Source organism: Nyctereutes procyonoides, unplaced genomic scaffold (genome assembly GCF_905146905.1).
Source record: "Nyctereutes procyonoides isolate TBG_1078 unplaced genomic scaffold, NYPRO_anot_genome, whole genome shotgun sequence".
Taxonomy (NCBI): domain Eukaryota; kingdom Metazoa; phylum Chordata; class Mammalia; order Carnivora; family Canidae; genus Nyctereutes; species Nyctereutes procyonoides.
The window spans coordinates 2,141,546-2,161,452 of record NW_026575043.1 but is presented as its reverse complement, the minus strand read 5'-3'; the positions used below and the strand labels follow the sequence as shown (position 1 = coordinate 2,161,452).

Genomic DNA, 19,907 nt, shown 5'->3' with positions numbered 1-19,907 from the left:
CACCAAAAACCAAGAGGATAGAAGTCAAATCCTTCTCCCCTATACCAGGATAAGTGACTTCTATGAAGACAGAAAAGTAAGTACAAAGGCTCTGAGACTGGAACATGTTTGGTCTGTTCCACGAATAGCAAAAAGGTCAGTGAAGACAAAGAAATGCGATAGTAAATGAGATCAGAGGGTGGCCAGAGCCCAGATCATGTAAAGCCATTAGGGTGACAAACTCCTCCTGTTTGCCTGGGACTTTCTAAGTTTTAGCACTGAAAGTCTCACATCCCCAGAAACCCCTCAAACTCGGGCAAAATGGAATTACTGGCTACCTTCCTTGTAGACTGGGATAAAGACACTGGTTTTTATTATGAAGATGGAAAACCACTGGAATGTTCTGAGGGTGGACATGACATCTTTTGAAATAATCACTCCTATTGCTGGGTTAAGGAAAAAACTGGCTATAGAAAGTGGAAATAGAAAGACTAGTTAGGAGTCATGGTCGTCTGGACAAAAGGTTTTTGTGGCTTGTCCAGGAGTAGCCTCATAAGATGTATTTGAAAGGTGCTCTGATTCATTTGTAACATGGAGCTGACTGGATTGGATTAAAGTTATAAGAGAAAGAGCTCAAACAGAACTTCAAGGTTCCTCAGCTAAGCCCCTGGAAGAATGGAGTTCCATTTATTGAGGTGCGGAATACTGGAGGAAGAACAGATTTCATGTTTAGGTGTTAAGATACTTAATTTGAACAAGGCAAGTTTGAGATGTCCGTTAGATATTCAAGTAGATATGTCAAATATGCAGGTGGACACGTGGCAAGCTTCATTATGAAGCTATAAGTGGATGTAAGGAAACTGATAAAAGTTGAGAGGTGATTAAAGCCTCCCTCCTAAAAACAGCCATTGGAGTATGAGAAATATACAGAAGCAGACACATCATAGGCTTTAGTGTCACCACCAGCAGACCTGACACTTAGAGCTAGGCCATAGAGTTTTCCTGTGGAGTGTGAACTATTTCACAGAACATAGGACAGACACATCAATAGTGAGACCAAGAAAAGAGAAGGGGCCCAAGAAATGAGCCATAGGTACTCTAGAGCACATACTGGAATAGTTTCTCTATTCTTTAGTAGGGCTGTATAGCATTCAATTTGTTAGGGACTGTGCGTATCCCTCATAAATTCATGTTGACATTTTGATACCCCGTATGATGGTATCAGGACGTTGGGCCCTGGAGCACCTGGGTGGCTCAGTGGTTGAGCGTCTCCCTTTGCTCAGGTTGTGATACCCGGTCCTGGGATTGAGTCCCTCATCAGGCTCCCAGCAGCGCTCCCTCTAGGTCTCTGCCTCAGTCTCCCATGAATAAGTAAAATCTTTCCCAAAAAAAGGGGTGGGGAAGAGGTTGGGCCCTTGGGTAGTGATTAGATCATGAGCATGCAACATTCAGGAATGGAATTTCTGCCCTTTATAAATAACACTTCAGCAAGCTCTCTGGCCTTTCCCTCTGCCATGTGAGGGCACAGCAGGACAAGTCTATGAAACAGGAACTGGGTTCTCACCAGACCACAAATCTTGTCTGAAACTGTCCTGTCCGTCCTGCCAGCACCTTGATCTTGGACTTCCAGCATCCAGAACGGTTGAGAAAGCAGTTTGTTACTTAACGCCAGTCTATGGCATGTTTGTTATAGCAGCCTGAACTAAGACACCATTGCCTGGATATAGGTAATACTTACCCAGCTTCCTTCCACTGACAATTGACATTTCTACTCATTTACTATTACGATATACTGCAATAAATGGTGTTTAAATTCTTATTGACCTGATCCAGTCTTACTATTTATATGTTGGCAATTTCCAAATTTTTCTCTAAACCCGACCTCAGGAATCTTTTCCAACAGCCTACTCAGTATTTTCCTGCCAGAGATAAGGGTTAGCAGACTAACTTATTTCCTTAGCAGCCATCAATATATTTCTGATGCATTAAATCAAAGATGCTGACTATTCAGTTGTCTGGTTTATCAATTTGAGGGCATACTTCAAAACACTTTTTGAAGATGTCTGAGGGGTTCATTAAAAACCATTTACAGGAGGCAGAAGAGAGAGACCTGGCAAAGGGTCGAAGGGGAAGGTGCAGGACAGTCTGAGCCAGTCCCAGAGGGAGCCCTTCCCTGGAGCCCTCGTGTTGGCACCTACCAGAGGCCTTAGGAACTCGAGCAGTCGGGAGACCGGATCTCCTAAGTGGGAACTCCCAGATTCTGCTTAGCCAAGGACTTGTGGGCGCCCGGGGGCCGGAGACTAAAAATGCCGGGATACCTCAAAATCTAAGGCTACCGGCTGCAGAGCGGGGAGGACACTTGGCCTCACAGGCGGACTGCAAGCGGAGCGGAGGCGGCCAAGGACTGCTCCTGTCCTGACGTCGCTGGGTGGCAAACACGCTGGGAAGAAACACGTAGCTTCTCTCTGGCAATCAGTGGATCTTCATGTTAACTTCCAGTGAGGTGGGACGGGCACCCTCCCGCAACCTTGCATTTACCCAACGTCCCCAGACTAAGGAGCTCAGGGGCGACTGAAATACCACCTCCTGCCACAGCACGGGTTGTGGTTCTATTCCTTCCGGACAAGGGCAGGCGTGACCGCTTCCCTGAGTAAGTGGGCGGCTCCGGTCCGGCCGTTTCCAGCCAGGCCCGGGCGCCTCTAGACGGCTCCTCATTGGTCGCCCCAAGCCAGGGCCGGTCCCGACTGGCGCGAAACCCGACCACGCACTACGTGGCTACCGGATTGGTTGGGCCGGCACCCAGCGGCCCCAGCTGCGCTCAGACTTGTAGTTAGAAGCTCTTGACAGGTAATCGGAAAAATTACACTTGGCTCCCAACAAAAGCCCCGAAACCATACGCGTACAGCCCGGTTTAAGAAAATGTGGGCGGCCCTAAAAAGGGCCTTTGAAGAGTAAATAAAGGAGGAAGTTCTTAGCCACCGAAGCCGTAGAGGGTGCGGCCCTGGCGCTTGAGCGCGTAGACCACGTCCATGGCCGTGACCGTCTTGCGCTTGGCGTGCTCCGTGTAGGTGACGGCGTCCCGGATCACGTTCTCCAGGAACACCTTGAGCACCCCGCGGGTCTCCTCGTAGATGAGGCCCGAGATGCGCTTGACGCCGCCGCGCCGGGCCAGCCGCCGGATGGCGGGCTTGGTGATGCCCTGGATGTTGTCGCGCAGCACCTTGCGGTGGCGCTTGGCGCCGCCCTTGCCCAGCCCCTTCCCGCCCTTGCCGCGACCAGACATGGCCAAAGCGCTCTGTGCGACGACCTCACGGCGCTGGGCCTGCGCCTCCGCCGGGAGTAATTATAAGCAGGCGTCGGACCTCGTTGAGAACTGAAGGCGCGGGCGGGAAGCGGGGCTCCGGCCCCTCCTCGGGCTCCGCCCCCTCGGGCCGCGCTCCCGGGACCATCACGTGAGACACGGAGCCGGGCGCTCGCCGCCGAGCTCGGCGGGTTCCGCACCCCAGGGCTGTTCGCATCTGCAGCCTCCCCTTCTTCCTTAGCAGAATGTGATTAGGGGCTTCCAGTTTCCAACACAGTCCTGCACTTCCTCGTCCCCATTGGAGTAATTGTTAGCTGGGAAGGGTACCCCGAGATGCCACCCCAAAATAAGACCTGCCGTCGCAAAATGGGCCACTTTGGTAGGAAGGGGAGAAGAATATGACACCCCAAAATAGGCCTCGCACAAAGGGCTGTTAGAACAGATTATTTTTAGGAAACAGACGCAGGAGAGTCTAAAACCAGAAAAGTCACTCTTCTTTAACTCCCAACAATATAGACAACACAGATAACGTATATAATAGTTAGTGAACGTTGGTCTTAAATAACACCATGTAATAAAGTACAAGACGTTGATGAATTCTGGATTTTTTAGTTTTGTCAAGTATAGCTGACATACATTATACTAGTTTTAGGTGTGCGGCAGTAAATTGAGGTTATATACATTATGAAATGCTCATCATGATAAGTGTTTTTGCCACCTGTTACCAAAGTCATTATGATTATATTCCCTATGCTATACTTTGCATCCTTGTGACTTATTTGTCGGATAACTGGAAGTTTGTACCTTTTAATCACCTTCACCTATTTCGCCTGTTACCCCCCACCCCCACAACTACCAATTTGTTCTCTGTATTTGTCTCTTTGTTATGTTTTTTTAGATTCCACACGTAAGTGAAATCATATGGCATTTGACTTTCTCTACCTTATTTCATTTAGCATATGCCCCGTCAGTCCATCCACATGAATAGCAAGATTTCATCCTCTTTTTATGCTAATATTCCCCTGTATATACAATTGACCCTTGAATTATGCAGGGGTTGGGGCACTGACCCCTGCACACTTGAAAATCCGAATATAACTTTTGACGGACCCTAAACTACCAAAACCATAGTTGAATAGAAGCCTTACCCTAATTAACATAGTTTATATATGTATTCTATGCTGCATTCTTACATAAAGTAAACCAGAGAAAAGAAAATGTTACCAAAAGAATCATAAGGAAGAAACGTTTACAGCAGCATGTCGTATTTATTGGAAAAAACTCTGCAAATAAGTGGGCTCAGCCAGTTTAAACCCTGATTGTTCAAGGATCAATTCTATATACCACATTTTCTTTATTTTTTTCAAAAGATTTTATTTATTCATGAGAGACAGAGACAGAAGCAGAGGGAGAAACAGGCTCCTCTAGGGAGCATAATGTGGGACTTGATCCCAGGACCCCTGGATCACCGCCTGAGCCAAAGGCAGATGCTCAACCACTGGGCCACCTAGGTGCCCCTTTATCCATTCACCTATTAATTGACAGACTGTTTTGTTTTTCATACATGACATGTCAAATACGGTTGTCTGAAAATACTCCCGTGCCCTGACCAAGGGAGCATTGACCATGTCAGCTTTCTGGCTGCTCTGAAGTCACTGCTGGAATGCAGTTCAGTCTCTCAACTAACTTCCCACTGTTAAGTCTCCCTAAAACACTCATTGCTTAGTAAGTCACTTCTCTTGGGATGACTGGAAGGGTAACTGCTGAATTTTTAACTCTGAAAAATGCACCCTGATTTTGGTTTCCTCCTCTCTTAAAGTCTGTAACAAACCAAACGTGGTTCTAAACACCAACAGCATTAGCTGCAAACTTCAGCCTGTGTTGTAATATCACTCTGTGGTGCCTGGGAGAGAAAAATCCTATGTGACTGAGGACCTTGCAACAGCTATTTCAAAGATACAGTTTGTACATTAAACACTCCTTTTTTTCCTCCAGCGTTACCTTAGCCACTCTGCTAATAAAAAGTAATAAATGTTTAATGCAATGATATTAAAATGTTAGAAAAACCTCCAGTTCAATATGTTCAGTAAATTTTTTTTTGCAAATGCGAATTTCTTCCATTCTTTGATTTTACAATTCCTGCTGAAGTTTTATTTCCAAACTGAGTGACAATGTCATGCCAAATGAAAAGGAAATTTAGAAGCTAAATTTTGCATTTGTATTTTAATTTAAAAAATCTTAGAATTTTTTTTAGGGGGGAAAATTATAGCTCAGAGAAATTGATAGTACTCATACAATGCTATGTGTCCAAAAATCAATTCATGTTATCGCAATAACAGTTCTGAGGTAGGTAGAACTCCCATTTTTCTGATGGAGAAATCACTGTGGGTAGAAGGGCACAGTAACTCGTACAACTGGGATTTGAATGCTGGCAATCTACCATCTAAATGCTGCTCTGTGCTGCCATCTTCCAGAGTACTCCTGGAGAACAAAGTTATAAATTCTAAGAGGGTGCTAAATTTACCTTCGTAGACACTGGGCAATTATTCTGTTGAGGGGCTCAAGTAAATGAAGATGTAAAGCCTTGATTCTTGACCCTTGGCTGGGAAAGGGGTGGCAGGTGTGGGGTGAGGAACAGCCCTTCTGAGCCACTGTCCCCAAGCCATCTAACCCTCAGACACCAATGATTACTTTTAGTTTTTAAAACTATCCTCTTAGGGCCTGTACCTAAAATACCCTTTTCCTAACAGATACAGAAAATATTAGGGGAAAAAGCCAAACAAGGTACGTAAGAGCCAGCACAGATATAAGAAAACCCTAGAGAATTGGACTTCAGCTGGTACCCAGAGCTGGAGAGCAGTCACCCTACTTCAAGCCAAGGTTCCTGGAGTCTCTGACAGACCCTTTATAGGGGTAGCAGGGGTCTGTGCCAGGGTTCCATGTACAAGAGTCTGGAAAAATTGAATGTCAAAAATATAACACAGTGACACACACAAACACACAGAAATGTCCAATCTTATTTTTTTAAATGCAAGTATGTTGTAAAGGAAAGTTTGCTTTATTAAAATCATGGAATGTAAATAAATCCAAGGAAACTACATAATTCAAGTTTAATCTTCTGTGTTTTGTGTTTCTTGTCGAGTTTACCACGATTTAATATGGTGCATCAACTGACATCTCAGACAGGCCCCAAACTTTGAGGTGTTTAAGAGCTAAGGTGTAGAGAGCCAAACAAGCAAAACCTTTGGAATTTGGGGTTGTCATGTTCTACAGCATTCTGTACTTTCATAAGGCTAAAGGTAGCAATTTTGAAAATAATTGTTTTCCAAAACAATGAGGTAAAATATGGAAATTAAATTTCAAAAGAAGTTATTTTTTTCAACAGTCAGACACTGTTGGATCATCTTCCTTCCAATACTGAATCCCCAACTCCAAAAAAGAGCAAGATAAAAGAAAATTGGGTTACAACTCCTAAACTTGAATGGAAACTACAGCTGAGAACCATGAAAAAATAATGTAGCATGGCCCTGTAACAAATAAAGCCATACAACCAACCTGTAGCAGGGCCACAAATAATGTATTAAATAAAGGGACTTGATAAATTATGCTTCATCAACTGATCAACACTTCTGAATGGGTAGGTAGCTATAAATAAATATGCAAGAAGTTGGGAGCTTACCAGTCATGAGACCACTTCAGGCTAACCAAAAAATAAAAACGTAAAACTTACTGAGGTGAGGAGTCGTATCTGATAAATACTAAAAATACGTAAATATTTGTTATAATTTCAAACTTGGATTCGGAATCTGAACATTTTCCAGACCTCATGGACACTGATGAGCAAAGAGGTTCTTAGAGGTTATATTCTAGAATCTGCGGTTTTAAAAAGATCCTAGGAAGATCCAAACAGCTGAAGGGACAGCCCACGTGCCACACTGGTGTTTAAACAGCTGTTTCAGTCAACCTGCACTCATTTACTTCTAAAAATCGTAAATGCTTTTTGCCCTTTTCTTTGTTGAAAAAAAGTGATCCTTCAGCCGGAGGGGTGTGGGGGATGCCAACGATCAGGTAAGCGCTGGTTCCTAATACATTTAGTGTGGTCCTGGCTAATTAGCTATCACAGCACTTCTGTGGAGTTAAGTGGGTGGCTCTGAAAAGAGCCTTTGGGTTTCAAGTTGGCGCTCCTTGACCAGACACTTACGCCCTCTCCCCGCGGATACGGCGCGCCAGCTGGATGTCCTTGGGCATGATGGTGACGCGCTTGGCGTGGATGGCGCAGAGGTTGGTGTCCTCGAAGAGCCCCACCAGGTAGGCCTCGCACGCCTCCTGCAGCGCCATGACGGCCGAGCTCTGGAAGCGCAGGTCGGTCTTGAAGTCCTGCGCGATCTCGCGCACCAGGCGCTGGAACGGCAGCTTGCGGATCAGCAGCTCCGTGGACTTCTGGTAGCGCCGGATCTCGCGCAGGGCCACCGTGCCGGGCCGGTAGCGGTGCGGCTTCTTGACGCCGCCGGTGGCCGGCGCGCTCTTGCGGGCCGCCTTGGTGGCCAGCTGCTTGCGCGGGGCCTTGCCGCCCGTCGACTTGCGCGCCGTCTGCTTCGTGCGAGCCATTCTGAGAGCGGAAAAAGAGCCTTCCCAAGAACCGGTGAAAACCGAATAGCCCTCCTTCTTTTATACAGCCAGGCCGACAACTATTGGGCCCCAAAACATTCAAAAGTACCCGCGCCCTCCCCGATTGGCCCAGCTCCGTGCCGGGTGCCCGGATTAAGAGTTGCTTTCGGGTTGGTGAAGAGATCCTAAACCCTGCCCCTCACTCTAGCTATTCTGACGTCATTTATTTACCGTTTCCCCTTCTTATATCCACCGAGTACAAAAATCCTGCATGCATAGAGAGCTTCAGGTTATTTTTGAAATGTAAGGTAGTCGTGCACAGCAATATAGTAATTTCCAATGTTTTTTTAAAAAATTAGACATCAAGGTAATTTGCAGGTGCTTAGGGGAAAATACCAATGGGCTGCGTCTAAAATGAAATTATTTTCTTGGGTGTGGCACAAATATTGTGGAGAGTTGGGAAAATGCCCCTTCTTTACAAGCGCGAATTATCAAGGTTCTGTGACTTGTGTGCAACGTTCCCATCAACTTTAGACCTATAGACCTATAGGCCTTGAGAACTTGGGTTCAAATGGAGAACTCCGCTCTTTTTATTATTTTACAAAACGTGAGCTACGATGCTTGCGAAAAATTTTCATTTCAATAAATACCAAATACCTTTTCTGCTGGACTTGGAAACTAGCCCACCTAGTATGGCTAAACACGCTGTCAGTACCATTAGCTACTAAATTCCTGTGTCGCTTCTCCCTCGAAACGAACGTCATGGACCTTTTTTCGGGAACTAAAGGTTTCTGAGGAAAACGGTTGACAGTTCACCTTCGATTTTCAAAGATTAATGCTTAAAAGCGAACTAGCTCTTTTCATGGAAAATGTGGGTGGCTCTTAAAAGAGCCTTTTTAGGTTGTTAACTCTTTCTTGGTTAGGAAAAAGCCCGTCTGGGAGAAAAAAAAAAAAGTTTTACTTCCCCTTGGCCTTGTGGTGGCTCTCGGTCTTCTTGGGCAGCAGCACGGCCTGGATGTTGGGCAGGACGCCGCCCTGCGCGATGGTCACGCGGCCCAGCAGCTTGTTGAGCTCCTCGTCGTTGCGGATGGCCAGCTGCAGGTGGCGCGGGATGATGCGCGTCTTCTTGTTGTCGCGGGCCGCGTTGCCCGCCAGCTCCAGGATCTCGGCCGTCAGGTACTCCAGCACGGCCGCCAGGTACACCGGCGCGCCCGCCCCGACCCGCTCCGAGTAGTTGCCCTTGCGGAGCAGGCGGTGGACGCGGCCCACCGGGAACTGGAGCCCGGCCCGCGACGAGCGCGTCTTGGCCTTGGCGCGAGCCTTGCCGCCCTGCTTCCCGCGACCAGACATGGCAAACGTAAGAGAAAGGAAACGCGTTCCGAGAAAAACGCGAGCGATCTAGAGCTAAGCTGAGAGCGAGAGAAGTATTTATACTAACGGGAGGTAGGCTGTCTGCCGGTCTCCCATTGGCTACATTCAATTACCAATGGAAAATCAGAGTCAGCATCCTTCATTTGCATACAAGCCCTCGGTCTAGCGAGAGGTTTTTAAATGCTCCAATGTAACCCGCTACAAAAGGCTTTTATTTTAATGTTAATAATGAGTCAGTTTAATACTTTCAATAATACTTTTTAAAAATGCAATCAGAAGCGGAAGTGATGTTCCTCATTGCTCTGTCTTTTGGCTGTCGTTTTTCTAGGATTGTGATCAATTGTGGAAAATAATAAGCAAAAATTGCAAAATAAATAACATTTAAGAAGTATATCTATGCCAGCAGGTGCTTTAACTTTTTGAAAGTCACAACAGAAAAGAAAGGAACAATTCTTCCGGGGCTCCTCGGTACCGCAGTTGGTTAAGCATGGGACTCTTGGTGTAGGCTCTGGTCCTGATTTTAGGGTTGTGGGACTGGGCCCCAGGAGCCCCAGGGAGGGCCTCTCTCTCAGCGTGGAGTTGGCTTGAGATTTTGTCTCCCTCTGCTCTCCTCGCCCCATCTGCCCTCCTCCTTTCCTCCATGCTTGCTCTCAGATAAATAAGCAAATCTAAAACAAACAAAAAACCCCACACTATTCTTTGTCAGAGCCCATGTCTCAAAATATCTGATCAATGAAAACTGAAGGCAGGAACTGGACTATCCAGTCCCTGACCTACGACAGCAAGTTTTCTGTTTTGACCTTTATCTTACAGTTGTGGCCTTATCGGACCACCCTGAGGTATATAAAGCACTGTTTTCATTTTAGAGATTGAAAAATTTATAGAGACTGAGATCCATTGTTTTACCTTGTGCAGGTTCATGCTGAGTTAATGAGACCAAGGACTGCAAACTCCTGACTGGGAAAGTCATCATTCCCAGTGCCATTCCCAATTCTACCTTCTCTTTTCCCGCTTGGCAGAAAGGATTCTAGCTGGGTCAGGAAATTCCTCTGTTGTCAAGAGAGATTGCCGGGAGAAATGCTGCTGTTTTTCCTTTTACAGTCCATGAGATAGAACTAGATGGGGCCCAGATGGAGGGGAATAATTCTTTCAGGAATCTTTGCAGGCTCAAGCTTAAAGATCTTCTGATTCCCAAACAGGATGGTAAAAGGAACAAGAGCTTATGTGTAAGAAAATCTGTACATAAGCCAACTCTGTCTGAAAACCATCTTTTGATCCAAGGAACCTGGCAGGAGTGTCAAGGTGCTCATCTTCTGTTTCTTTTTTGCCTCCTAAGTCTTCTCACTCTTATGATTTTTTCTTGTAACAATATTCAACCTCCTTTTATTTTTTTTATCATTATTTTCACTATCAACAGCAGTGATAAACAATAACCACTGGCTCAGTGTCTTTGCAAGACCCCAGGTGGAGATATAAAACGATATCTTAAATTCTGCTTTGAAATCTTCATACTCTTTTGAAAAGGGAAGGCTTGTATGCCTGGATTCTAAAGAGTAATGCATTCTACATCCCAAAATGAAGGCTTTAATAATAGTAATATAATAATAATAATAATAATAATAATAAGAAGAAGAAGAAGAAGAAGAAGAAGAAGAAGTAATGTGGAGGAGAAGAGTAATCCCTGTGAATTAGAAGGGACAGGAGAATTCACAAGGGAGATAAACATCGAACATTCAGTCAGTGTATATATACATGCCAGTGTTCCAGGTACTTGGAGCACAGCAGTGAAAAAAACAGATAGCATCCTGTGTGTACCCTTGTGGTGATGCTCTTCTAGTGTAGAGAGGCCCACAATAAGCTAAATATGTAGTAAAAGTGTATGATGCATTTTTTTTGTGATGAGTGGTACAAACAAAAAGTGGGAAATGGGCATACATGAGACATACAGGGATATTCAGGGCAAGTGTCACTAAGAGGGTAACATTTGAGCTTGAACCTGAAAGAGGTGAAAAAGCTAGCCGAACAAGAAGAATAAATGCTTCAGTAAAAGGCCAAATGCATCCAAGGCCAAGGGAATATCAGCAGCCAAGGGCCAGGAAATAGAACTGATTCAATTTCCTAAATACATTGTAGGTCACTTTCGATGGAGCAGTGGGTATGTACAGCACTAGGTAAAATAGAAGGCAGGATTAAGGGCTGTTTCAAAAACCCAGACTAGAAGCTGAACTGCGAACAGTCATAGCATCAATAATCTATATCCACTGAATCATGAATGAGAATAAACCTAGTTATCTAGGTAGCCCTGTATCACACAAATCAACAAACACTGGACCTCTGCTATGAGTAGAACAACTTGATGAGATCCTAATAGCAAGTTCTCAAAATCAGCAAATTCTAGGCATTTGCCTCTAAAAAATAATGTGGAGGGCAGATATGAGGAGGGAGATGATGGTGTAAATTCTTCCAAAAATATGAGAAAAAAAGTAGTTGTCCCCAGTACACCTCTTCTGCCAGGTTCAGGACACTTTGACGCATATGGGTTTGTATAAATAAGAAAAGAGAATACCTGTTCTTTGTTGAATATAAATTTAAAAAGTACGATGTTACTTGAACACACTTGAAAAAAATCAGCTGGCATTAAAGTTATTGGTGAAAGAGTCCAGAACATGCCCTCCCCAAGTATGCTACTATGGCATATAGACTAGTTTGAGTTACAAGAATTTGAAAAAGAACAGCTGTGAGGACAATCTCATTTTCTCCTTTTTTTTTCCCCCTTAAAAGCAGGAGTTGAAATTCCTATGTGAAAGAAGTCCTCCCTACACCAGAAAGAGTCATCTTTCTCACCATGGACAGTAAGTTGAGGCTGAGAGAAATCTGTGCAAATATTGTTAAACTCCTATCTTCCTGTCTCCTCACACAATGAACTACCCTAGCCCCAGCCCCTTTGCCTGTCACCTTATCATAATTTACTGTACTTTGTCCAACACACTAGGTAAGCATTAAATTCTAACTGCTTCTTTGGATTTTCATTTTTTTTGCAAAAACTCCCATGTGCATATAAAGAAAAATAATTAAAACTTGTATATTTTTTTCTTATTTTAAAGATTGATTTGAGAGTGAGAAAACAAGCAGTGTGGAGAGGCAGAGGGAGAAGGAGAGAAGCAGACTCTGCTGAGCAGGAAGCTTGATACAGGGCTCAATCCTAGGACCCAGAGAACATGACCTGAGCTAAAGGTAGACACATAATCAACTGAGCCACCCAGGTGCCCTGTAAAACTTATTCACTTTTATCCCATTAATCTATGTCAGTTGAATTCTTAGACCCAGTTGGAAACCCAGTGAATTCTTAGACCCAGTATAGAGAAAAGTTGTTCCTCCCCTATAAATAGAACCATTTGAAAGACCCTAAGTTTGAAGATGTTCAAGCCTAGACTCACTCACATGAACACTGCAAGAGTTACAGTTATAAATGCTTTTGACTCATTAATTTATTGAGAGCCACCTGTTGTTTACCTCTTAAAAATATATATTATTTTTTTAAAATAGACTCCACATCCAAGTATTTGAAGAAAAAATGACCAAGAATTCTGAAATTTGACAAAAGACTTAAACCTATAAATTTCAGAAGCTACACAAACACCCACATAGAATAAACCAAAACATATTTTTGCTATAAAATGCATCATAATCAAACCTATGCAAACTAAACACACACACATAAATCTTGAAAGCAGCAAGACAAAACCTATGTATAAAAGGGAAAAATAAATTCAAGTGACAGCAGGTGTCTCATCAGAAACAACATATCATAAGGAAAGGTGACATTTTTTAAGAGCTAAAAGAACTGGCACTGTCACTCTGAATTCCTTGTCCTTTAGGAATTGATGGAGAAATAAAGACATTCTCAAATGAGGTAGGGTGGAATTTGTTGCTGACATATTTATGCATAGAAGAATGACAAAAGGAAATTCTTAAAAAAGAAAGGAAATGATATAAGTTTTTTGGAACATTAGGAAGGAAGAAAGAAAAAAAAAGAAATATGGGTAAATACAATCCTATTGAGTTTTCTAAATTATGTTTAGAAGCTAAACTTCTAATATCTGATGTGGTTCTCAATGTATATAGAGGAAATATTTCAGATAATTATAAACAAGAGAGGGTAAAAAATTTTAAAAGGGAATAAGCTTTGTACAGTTGAACTGGTAACATGTAGATACCAGTGTACCGTGATGTTATGTGTATCTAATACCTAGAACAACCACTAAAAAACTCTCCAAAGACAATAGATGAGTCAAATTCAAATTGCCTCAAGAAAATATTCAAATAGCCCACAGGAAAGCAGGAACTAAAAAAAAAAAAGAAAAAAAGAAATGAACAACAGTGAAGGAAAAATTTAAAAAAAATTCACCAGTAAATAAAAAGTAAAATAGGCAAAGTTAAGGCCTAACATGTATGGGAGAAAAATTTCTCTTAAAGCCTTTTAGAGTCCCTGGGGGGGTCTGATAATTAAACTGAGAAAGATAAGCTAGCAGGAGAAAAACATACAAATGTTATTGGAACTTTTACATTTTTTAGGAAGCCTTCCTAAAAAAATGAAGGCCTACAGAAGTGACCAAATTAGGAAGCTTTTATATCTTTACACAAGGAAATACATTTCTTTTTTTTTTTTTTAAGATTTTATTTATTTATTTGAGAGAGAGAGTGAGCAAGCATGAACAGAGGAAGAGGGAGAAGCAAACTCTCCACTGAGCAGGGAGCCTGATGTGGGACTCGATTCCAGGACCCATGGATCATGACTTGAGCCAAAGGCAGATGCTTAACCAATCGAGCCACGCAGGTGCCCCTGAAATCCATTTCTAAAGAAATGAAAAGACAGGGGTTTGGGGCAGTAGGTAGTAAATGGTGAAGAAGTAACAAGGTTTGTTCATATAGTCTTCTCAGCCCTAAATTCCCTGTTTCTGGTAATGTTTTTCTAATCCTGCCTTTAAGGAAGAGGGATGAGGGAGAGGAGGTCAAAGTAACCTTCCTGCTTTACTGTTTTCCCAAACTCCTCTTATCTTAAGATATTCAGTACATCAAAGTGCCATCTTTTGGGGTAGTATGTTCTGAACCCCATCGATGTCAATAATTGAATTAAATGTATGTGGTCTAAATACATCCATTAAAAAACAGAGGTCACCTGAGTGAAGATTAAAGTATATGCTCCAAATGTATGCTGTGGTAGGGGAGGAAAAATAATTTTCCCTCTACTCTTCTAGATTATTAGCTGAGACCCCTCCAATAATATAAAACAGATTAACAGGAGAAAAGAGCAGCTTTAAAACACACACACACATACACAATAAGTAGTGTACCTCCTGTATATATGGGTGAGACCCAGTACTCAGCAATACCTCAAATGGCCCAAGCCACCACCTTAAATACCATCTCCAGCTAAGGCAAAAAATGTTCCAGGTGGAGGGTGGGGAGGACAGTTTGGGGATGTTACCAGGCAAAGCACAGAAAACAAGACTATGGTTGTTAGACAGATTTAAGTCTTTGCCTTCTCCGGTGGGTTCTCAGTTTTAGTCATCCATCTTTTCCTGACACAGAGAGAGAAACTGTTGCAAATGCAGATTTCCCTTGTAATGTAAATTTCTCTTATAAAAGACTAACTTCTACTACTTTTTCAAAGCTTTTTTAAATGTCTGCTATTAAAAAAAAAAAAAGTTGAAGGTAATCCTTATGCCTGAGAGGCATATTTTAGGGTGGCAAATAATGTTCCTCTGCATTGTCTACAGGAACTCACTTCATTCAGGTTGAAATGACAGGGTAGAAGAGAAACTGCAAATATCGACACAAGGAATCAGGGTATATTAATATCAGGTAACGAAACCACGGCAAAGAAAATTACTAGAGACAGAAAGGGGAATTATAGAATGATAAAAGGGCCAACCGGATAAGAAAACTGAGCAATTCTAAATGTGTAAGCACCCAATAGCAGCCCTGTAAAATACATGAGGCAAAAAGTGGTACACCTGCAAGGAGTAATAGGCAAATCCACAATTACAGGTAGACAGATCAACAATCCTCTCAAAAATTGATAGAACAACTAGACAAAAAGTTAACAAATATATAGAAGTCAACAAATGGCTCGTTTTCATCTGTAAATCAGCAATGGTAATATAGACATAGAAAAATGTTCCCTTCTTCTCTTCTAGGCTCTTTGGCTGGTTTAGTAATCACATTGACACAGGGGCACCTGGGTGGCTTAAGCACGGTGGGTACCTGCTTTTGGCTTCGGTCATGATTCCAAGGTCCTGGGATTGAGCTCTGCAACACATTGGGCTGCCTGCTCAGCAAGCACCCTGCTTCTCCCTCTCCCTCTGCCTCTTCCCCTGTTGGTGTGCTCCCCCCCTCAAATAAATAAATGAAATATTTTTTAAAAAAAGTTACATTGACACAGGGCAGATTAACAGCAGAAAAACAAATATAATTTCTTATGTATGAAAGCCTCTCAAAGACATGAGACCCAAAGACAGTAAGGCAATTGGGGCTTGTGTGCCATCCTGAGCTAAGGAATGGGGTAGGGACCTGGAGCTTCCAAGGAGAGGTTGGCGAATCACAGGAAGATAAGACTAGATGTTTGGTTATTCAGCTGTTTGCCCTGCCTTTCAGATAAATCAGATCAAAAGAAAAATATCAGTTGTTGAGAGGATTGTTGCCCTGTCAATAGCTCTCTTTTTAGTACTGTTAGAATAGGCAGGCAGGGAGGCTCTAAGAGGATGCCCAAAGGCCAGCAAGCAGGAGGCCATGGCCAGCCATGGCAAAGGTCCAAGCCTGTCCTGACAGCACTCCACTAGGAGCTGTATCAAACCAGATAGGCCCCAGATGGTGGTGCCACAACAGGAAGCCCCCGAGTAGGTTAGGAAGAAAGAGTGGGAAACCCTTCTTCCCCCTCCAATAATAGATATCCCGCCCCATAGTTAACAACTGTTGATAATAGAAACCCCCATCTGGGGGAAGCAGCTCTTTTCTCCCTCTCTCAGAGCTCAAGAGTATACTTTTAACATCAATAAACTTTCCTACTTGTGTCCCTCGTCCTCTGTGTTGTGAGTCTGTTCTTGAATTTTTCCAGGTGACAAGACCAAGAAACTTTGGTGACCCTGTTGGGAAGGCCCAAGTGGAGGCTCCAGGGCCCATGGGTTCCCTGTCCACCTGGCACCAAGATCTCTATTAATTTTACAGGATAAGAGAAAGTATGATCTCATATGACATTTACGTATCTATATGTATAGACTTGCACAAAGTAAAATTTCTGTAAGATGGATGGCAAAAAATTCCTGGATATTGGAATTACAGTTGATTTTTATTTGTTTATTTGAAAGTGTTGTTGGTGCTTATTATTTTAAAATAAGGGGCAGATCTTGTTTTGCAAGGAAGTTAAAAAGAATTCACTTAAACGTGTATGTTATGTAATGGAAATGAAAAGCCAAGAAGAAAGACATTAAATGTTGCTGAGCAATGCTAAAGACAGACCTGAGAAGTTTATCCTATCACCTGCCACAAAGCAGGGTCAGGGCATTCCACTTCTAACGGTGTCCTCCCAAATCATGAACACTTTCTGGCCCCCCCTGCTATCTGCCTGTGGATCTCTCTTCTCTTTTCCAAATTCTCAACTTCCAAATTAAAGGTCTTCCCCAATGACCTCTGTCCTGTTCCTGGCACCCAGAACTTAGCCCTGTGCAGCTTCCCCTTTCCCTGCCCCACAGATTCAGCTGTTCCTGCCTCCAGGTCATCCTTGCTGGATAGGAAGGCAGGCGAAACTTCCTGGGGCTGCAAGGAGAATCAGGGAAGTAATTGAGGTTATTTTTTTCCTCAATTGCTTTTTTACTGTGGAGAAAACGTGAGTGGTTTATTAGGGCATATAAACCCCTGTAGAATTTCACTTTGATGGCTTACTTTCTGGCTCAGCTGAGTCCAAAGTTGGTGCCTCATTAGATGCAACCAGAGAGATTTTATGCACTTTTTTCCTGCTTTCTCACCACTACCCCCTATAGCTCTGGGGTCTACCACAGAGTCCAGGCATCTGATTTTTTATTTTATTTATTTCTTTAAATTCTCAGTTCACTTGTTAAAGATCAGCCAGGTATTCAGCAGAGGTGGCAAAAAGGCCTAGGTTTGAATTTACGAACCTAGTTTACGAGTTTAGTTTGAACTTGTCAATTAAGGGTGGAGTTGTTAGGTAAAGCCTCAAATATTAGTAATGAAGGGGAGCAGGGAGGGAGAGAGAGAAGAGAGGAAGAAAAAAGAAAGAAATCAGACAGACCAAAGTCTGTCTGTTGAAGGAAAAGATGGGGAGAAAATAATCCCTAAATCAGATCATTTTAAAGAAGATAAAGAATATTACCACCCAGATCTCAGCTCTCCACGGGAAGAACATAAGGGTCAGTGATTCTTTTTTTTTTTTTTTTTATGATAGTCACACAGAGAGAGAGGCAGAGACACAGGCAGAGGGAGAAGCAGGCTCCACGCACCGGGAGCCTGACGTGGGATTCGATTCCGGGTCTCCAGGATCGCGCTCTGGGCCAAAGGCAGGCGCCAAACCTCTGCGCCACCCAGGGATCCCAGGGTCAGTGATTCTTAAATTGTACCCTGAAGTCAATAATTTAAAGAAAGGGTGGGGGAGGAGGTCTTTTCATAATTATTAATTTTTAAGGCTGGGCTCTCTCTCTCTCTCTCTCTCTCTCTCTCTCTTTTTTTTTTTTTTTTTGAAGATTTTATTTATTTATTCATGAGACACACCGAGAGAGGCAGAGACACAGGCAGAGGGAGAAACAGACTCTCCGCAGGGATTCCGAGATTCCAGGATCAAGGCCTGAGTCAACCGCAGAGGCACCCAGGTCTCCCTCTCTTTCACAACTATCTTTGTCGTTATTGAGACTGGAAGTACTTCTCATACAGCGGTTGGCTGACCTGTAGAATCTGGGAAAAGATCATTTACATTTTTTTCATAAAGGGATCTTTTTAAAGAAATTCTGTGGATTTCATTTCTTCATCCAAAGACATATTGTTGCATGTCACCTCAATAAAACGCTCATAAGCCAATGAAAAACATTGTTTTCCTCATTTTCATAGGCATTTAGCAGCTGAGTCCTACCCATCCGCCTCTCCGCCCCCAACCCCGGACCTAGACCTGTCCCATTAGCTCCTCTACCTCAAACAACGTCATTTTCTGTCTTTTAGGTATTATCTTTGGAGTCTCCGTTTATTGAAAAAGGTTTGCTAAGAAAAGCCAGCACCTCTTCCTCTCCAACCCAGGCCCTCCCTGCCAGCCAATGAAGTGGCGCGATAGGAAGAGCGGGAAATTCAAACTTTTTGTCCTTCCCAGAGCGAGAGAGCCGTCCTCCCCGCCCTTCTACTGGCACTCCAGAAAAGCCAGGGACACTCAGAACAGGAAATGGGAGCTCGGATTCCTGGAACCCAAACAAAACTGAAACGGCTCTATGCTGCCATCGGTAAACAATTCTAATATGAATCTAAATTCATTTTATCTGTGCGCAAAGAGCTTGAGGGATACCCGATAGAGGTGCCCACAGGAACCACGGGCGACTATGTCTAGTTTACCCAGTGCTTTAGGCTAGGGTATTTAGGGCCAGGTTATCTATGGCCCTACCTGCTCTTTTACCGCCCAGACCTTGCCTCCTCCCAATAGGGCAAGTCTGGATTATCCCTATTCAGAAAACTTCTATCCACTTCTTTACCCAGCAGGGAAATCCCGATGTTTTAGAAGCGTGCAGTCAGGGGTAAGGGATGGATCCTAAGTATCCTGAAGCTTAGGGCAAGTCCGCAGCAGATGGGTGTTCCCTGCTGGGCGTTACGCTCAGTGCTGTATTTCGCTTTAAAGACCATGGGACTTTCAAAATCCATTCTCGGGTCTACAATTGCCTCAACGATCAGCTATTTTTTAGACTCTCTAGGACGCAAACGTATGGTAGCAGAGTTGAATTACATCGCTATGAAATAGCGGTTATAGCTCTTCTTGGAGAAAGTGGGTGGCTCTGAAAAGAGCCTTTGGGTTGGATGGTGCCTCGGAGAGCGCTCACTTGGAGCTGGTGTACTTGGTGACGGCCTTGGTGCCCTCGGACACGGCGTGCTTGGCCAGCTCCCCGGGCAGCAGCAGGCGCACGGCCGTCTGGATCTCCCTGGACGTGATGGTCGAGCGCTTGTTGTAATGCGCCAGGCGCGACGCCTCGCCCGCGATGCGCTCGAAGATGTCGTTGACGAACGAGTTCATGATGCCCATGGCCTTGGACGAGATGCCCGTGTCGGGGTGCACCTGCTTCAGCACCTTATATACGTAAATGGAGTAGCTCTCCTTGCGGCTGCGCTTGCGCTTCTTGCCGTCCTTCTTCTGCGCCTTAGTGATAGCTTTCTTGGAGCCCTTCTTCGGGGCCGGAGCAGATTTAGAAGGCTCAGGCATGGTTCTTTCCTACGAGTTGAAGAAAAGTTAATTGCAGTCACAAGTTACTGCTGTGAAGGGTCCGGAGCTCATTCTTTTATAGTTCCTCAATGCAAATGAAGTATCAAAAATTGTCACTTCTCGTTGGGTAAAATCAGAACTCTTTCGCTAAGGGGAGGGCTTATGCAAATTAAGGGTTCACGTTTT

At 43.8% G+C, this 19,907-nt stretch overlaps 4 protein-coding genes across 4 annotated transcripts; all 4 read right to left on the bottom strand.

Annotated features, from left to right (window-relative positions):
- Positions 1-2,950: 2,950 nt before the first annotated feature.
- LOC129507624 (histone H4) lies at positions 2,951-3,265 on the bottom strand. The gene has a single exon (XM_055322145.1). It carries the CDS (start codon positions 3,260-3,262, stop codon positions 2,951-2,953), a length of 312 nt encoding a protein of 103 aa, XP_055178120.1. The 5' UTR covers positions 3,263-3,265.
- A 1,296-nt stretch (positions 3,266-4,561) lies between these two features.
- LOC129507593 (histone H3.1) lies at positions 4,562-7,902 on the bottom strand. Its single transcript, XM_055322106.1, has one exon. The coding sequence runs from the start codon at positions 7,886-7,888 to the stop codon at positions 7,478-7,480; it is 411 nt and encodes a 136-aa protein (XP_055178081.1). The 5' UTR covers positions 7,889-7,902; the 3' UTR covers positions 4,562-7,477.
- A 909-nt stretch (positions 7,903-8,811) lies between these two features.
- Positions 8,812-9,265, bottom strand: LOC129507600 (histone H2A type 1-B). Its single transcript, XM_055322113.1, has one exon. It carries the CDS (start codon positions 9,236-9,238, stop codon positions 8,846-8,848), a length of 393 nt encoding a protein of 130 aa, XP_055178088.1. The 5' UTR covers positions 9,239-9,265; the 3' UTR covers positions 8,812-8,845.
- Positions 9,266-19,340: 10,075 nt separating this feature from the next.
- Positions 19,341-19,721, bottom strand: LOC129507616 (histone H2B type 1-B). The gene has a single exon (XM_055322135.1). The coding sequence runs from the start codon at positions 19,719-19,721 to the stop codon at positions 19,341-19,343; it is 381 nt and encodes a 126-aa protein (XP_055178110.1).
- Between the last annotated feature and the right edge of the window lie 186 nt (positions 19,722-19,907).

Excerpts from the sequence above, each read along its gene's own strand:
- LOC129507616 (XM_055322135.1), bottom strand. The coding sequence starts at position 19,721 with ATGCCTGAGCCTTCTAAATCTGCTCCGGCCCCGAAGAAGGGCTCCAAG.
- LOC129507600 (XM_055322113.1), bottom strand. The coding sequence starts at position 9,238 with ATGTCTGGTCGCGGGAAGCAGGGCGGCAAGGCTCGCGCCAAGGCCAAG.
- LOC129507593 (XM_055322106.1), bottom strand. The coding sequence starts at position 7,888 with ATGGCTCGCACGAAGCAGACGGCGCGCAAGTCGACGGGCGGCAAGGCC.
- LOC129507624 (XM_055322145.1), bottom strand. The coding sequence starts at position 3,262 with ATGTCTGGTCGCGGCAAGGGCGGGAAGGGGCTGGGCAAGGGCGGCGCC.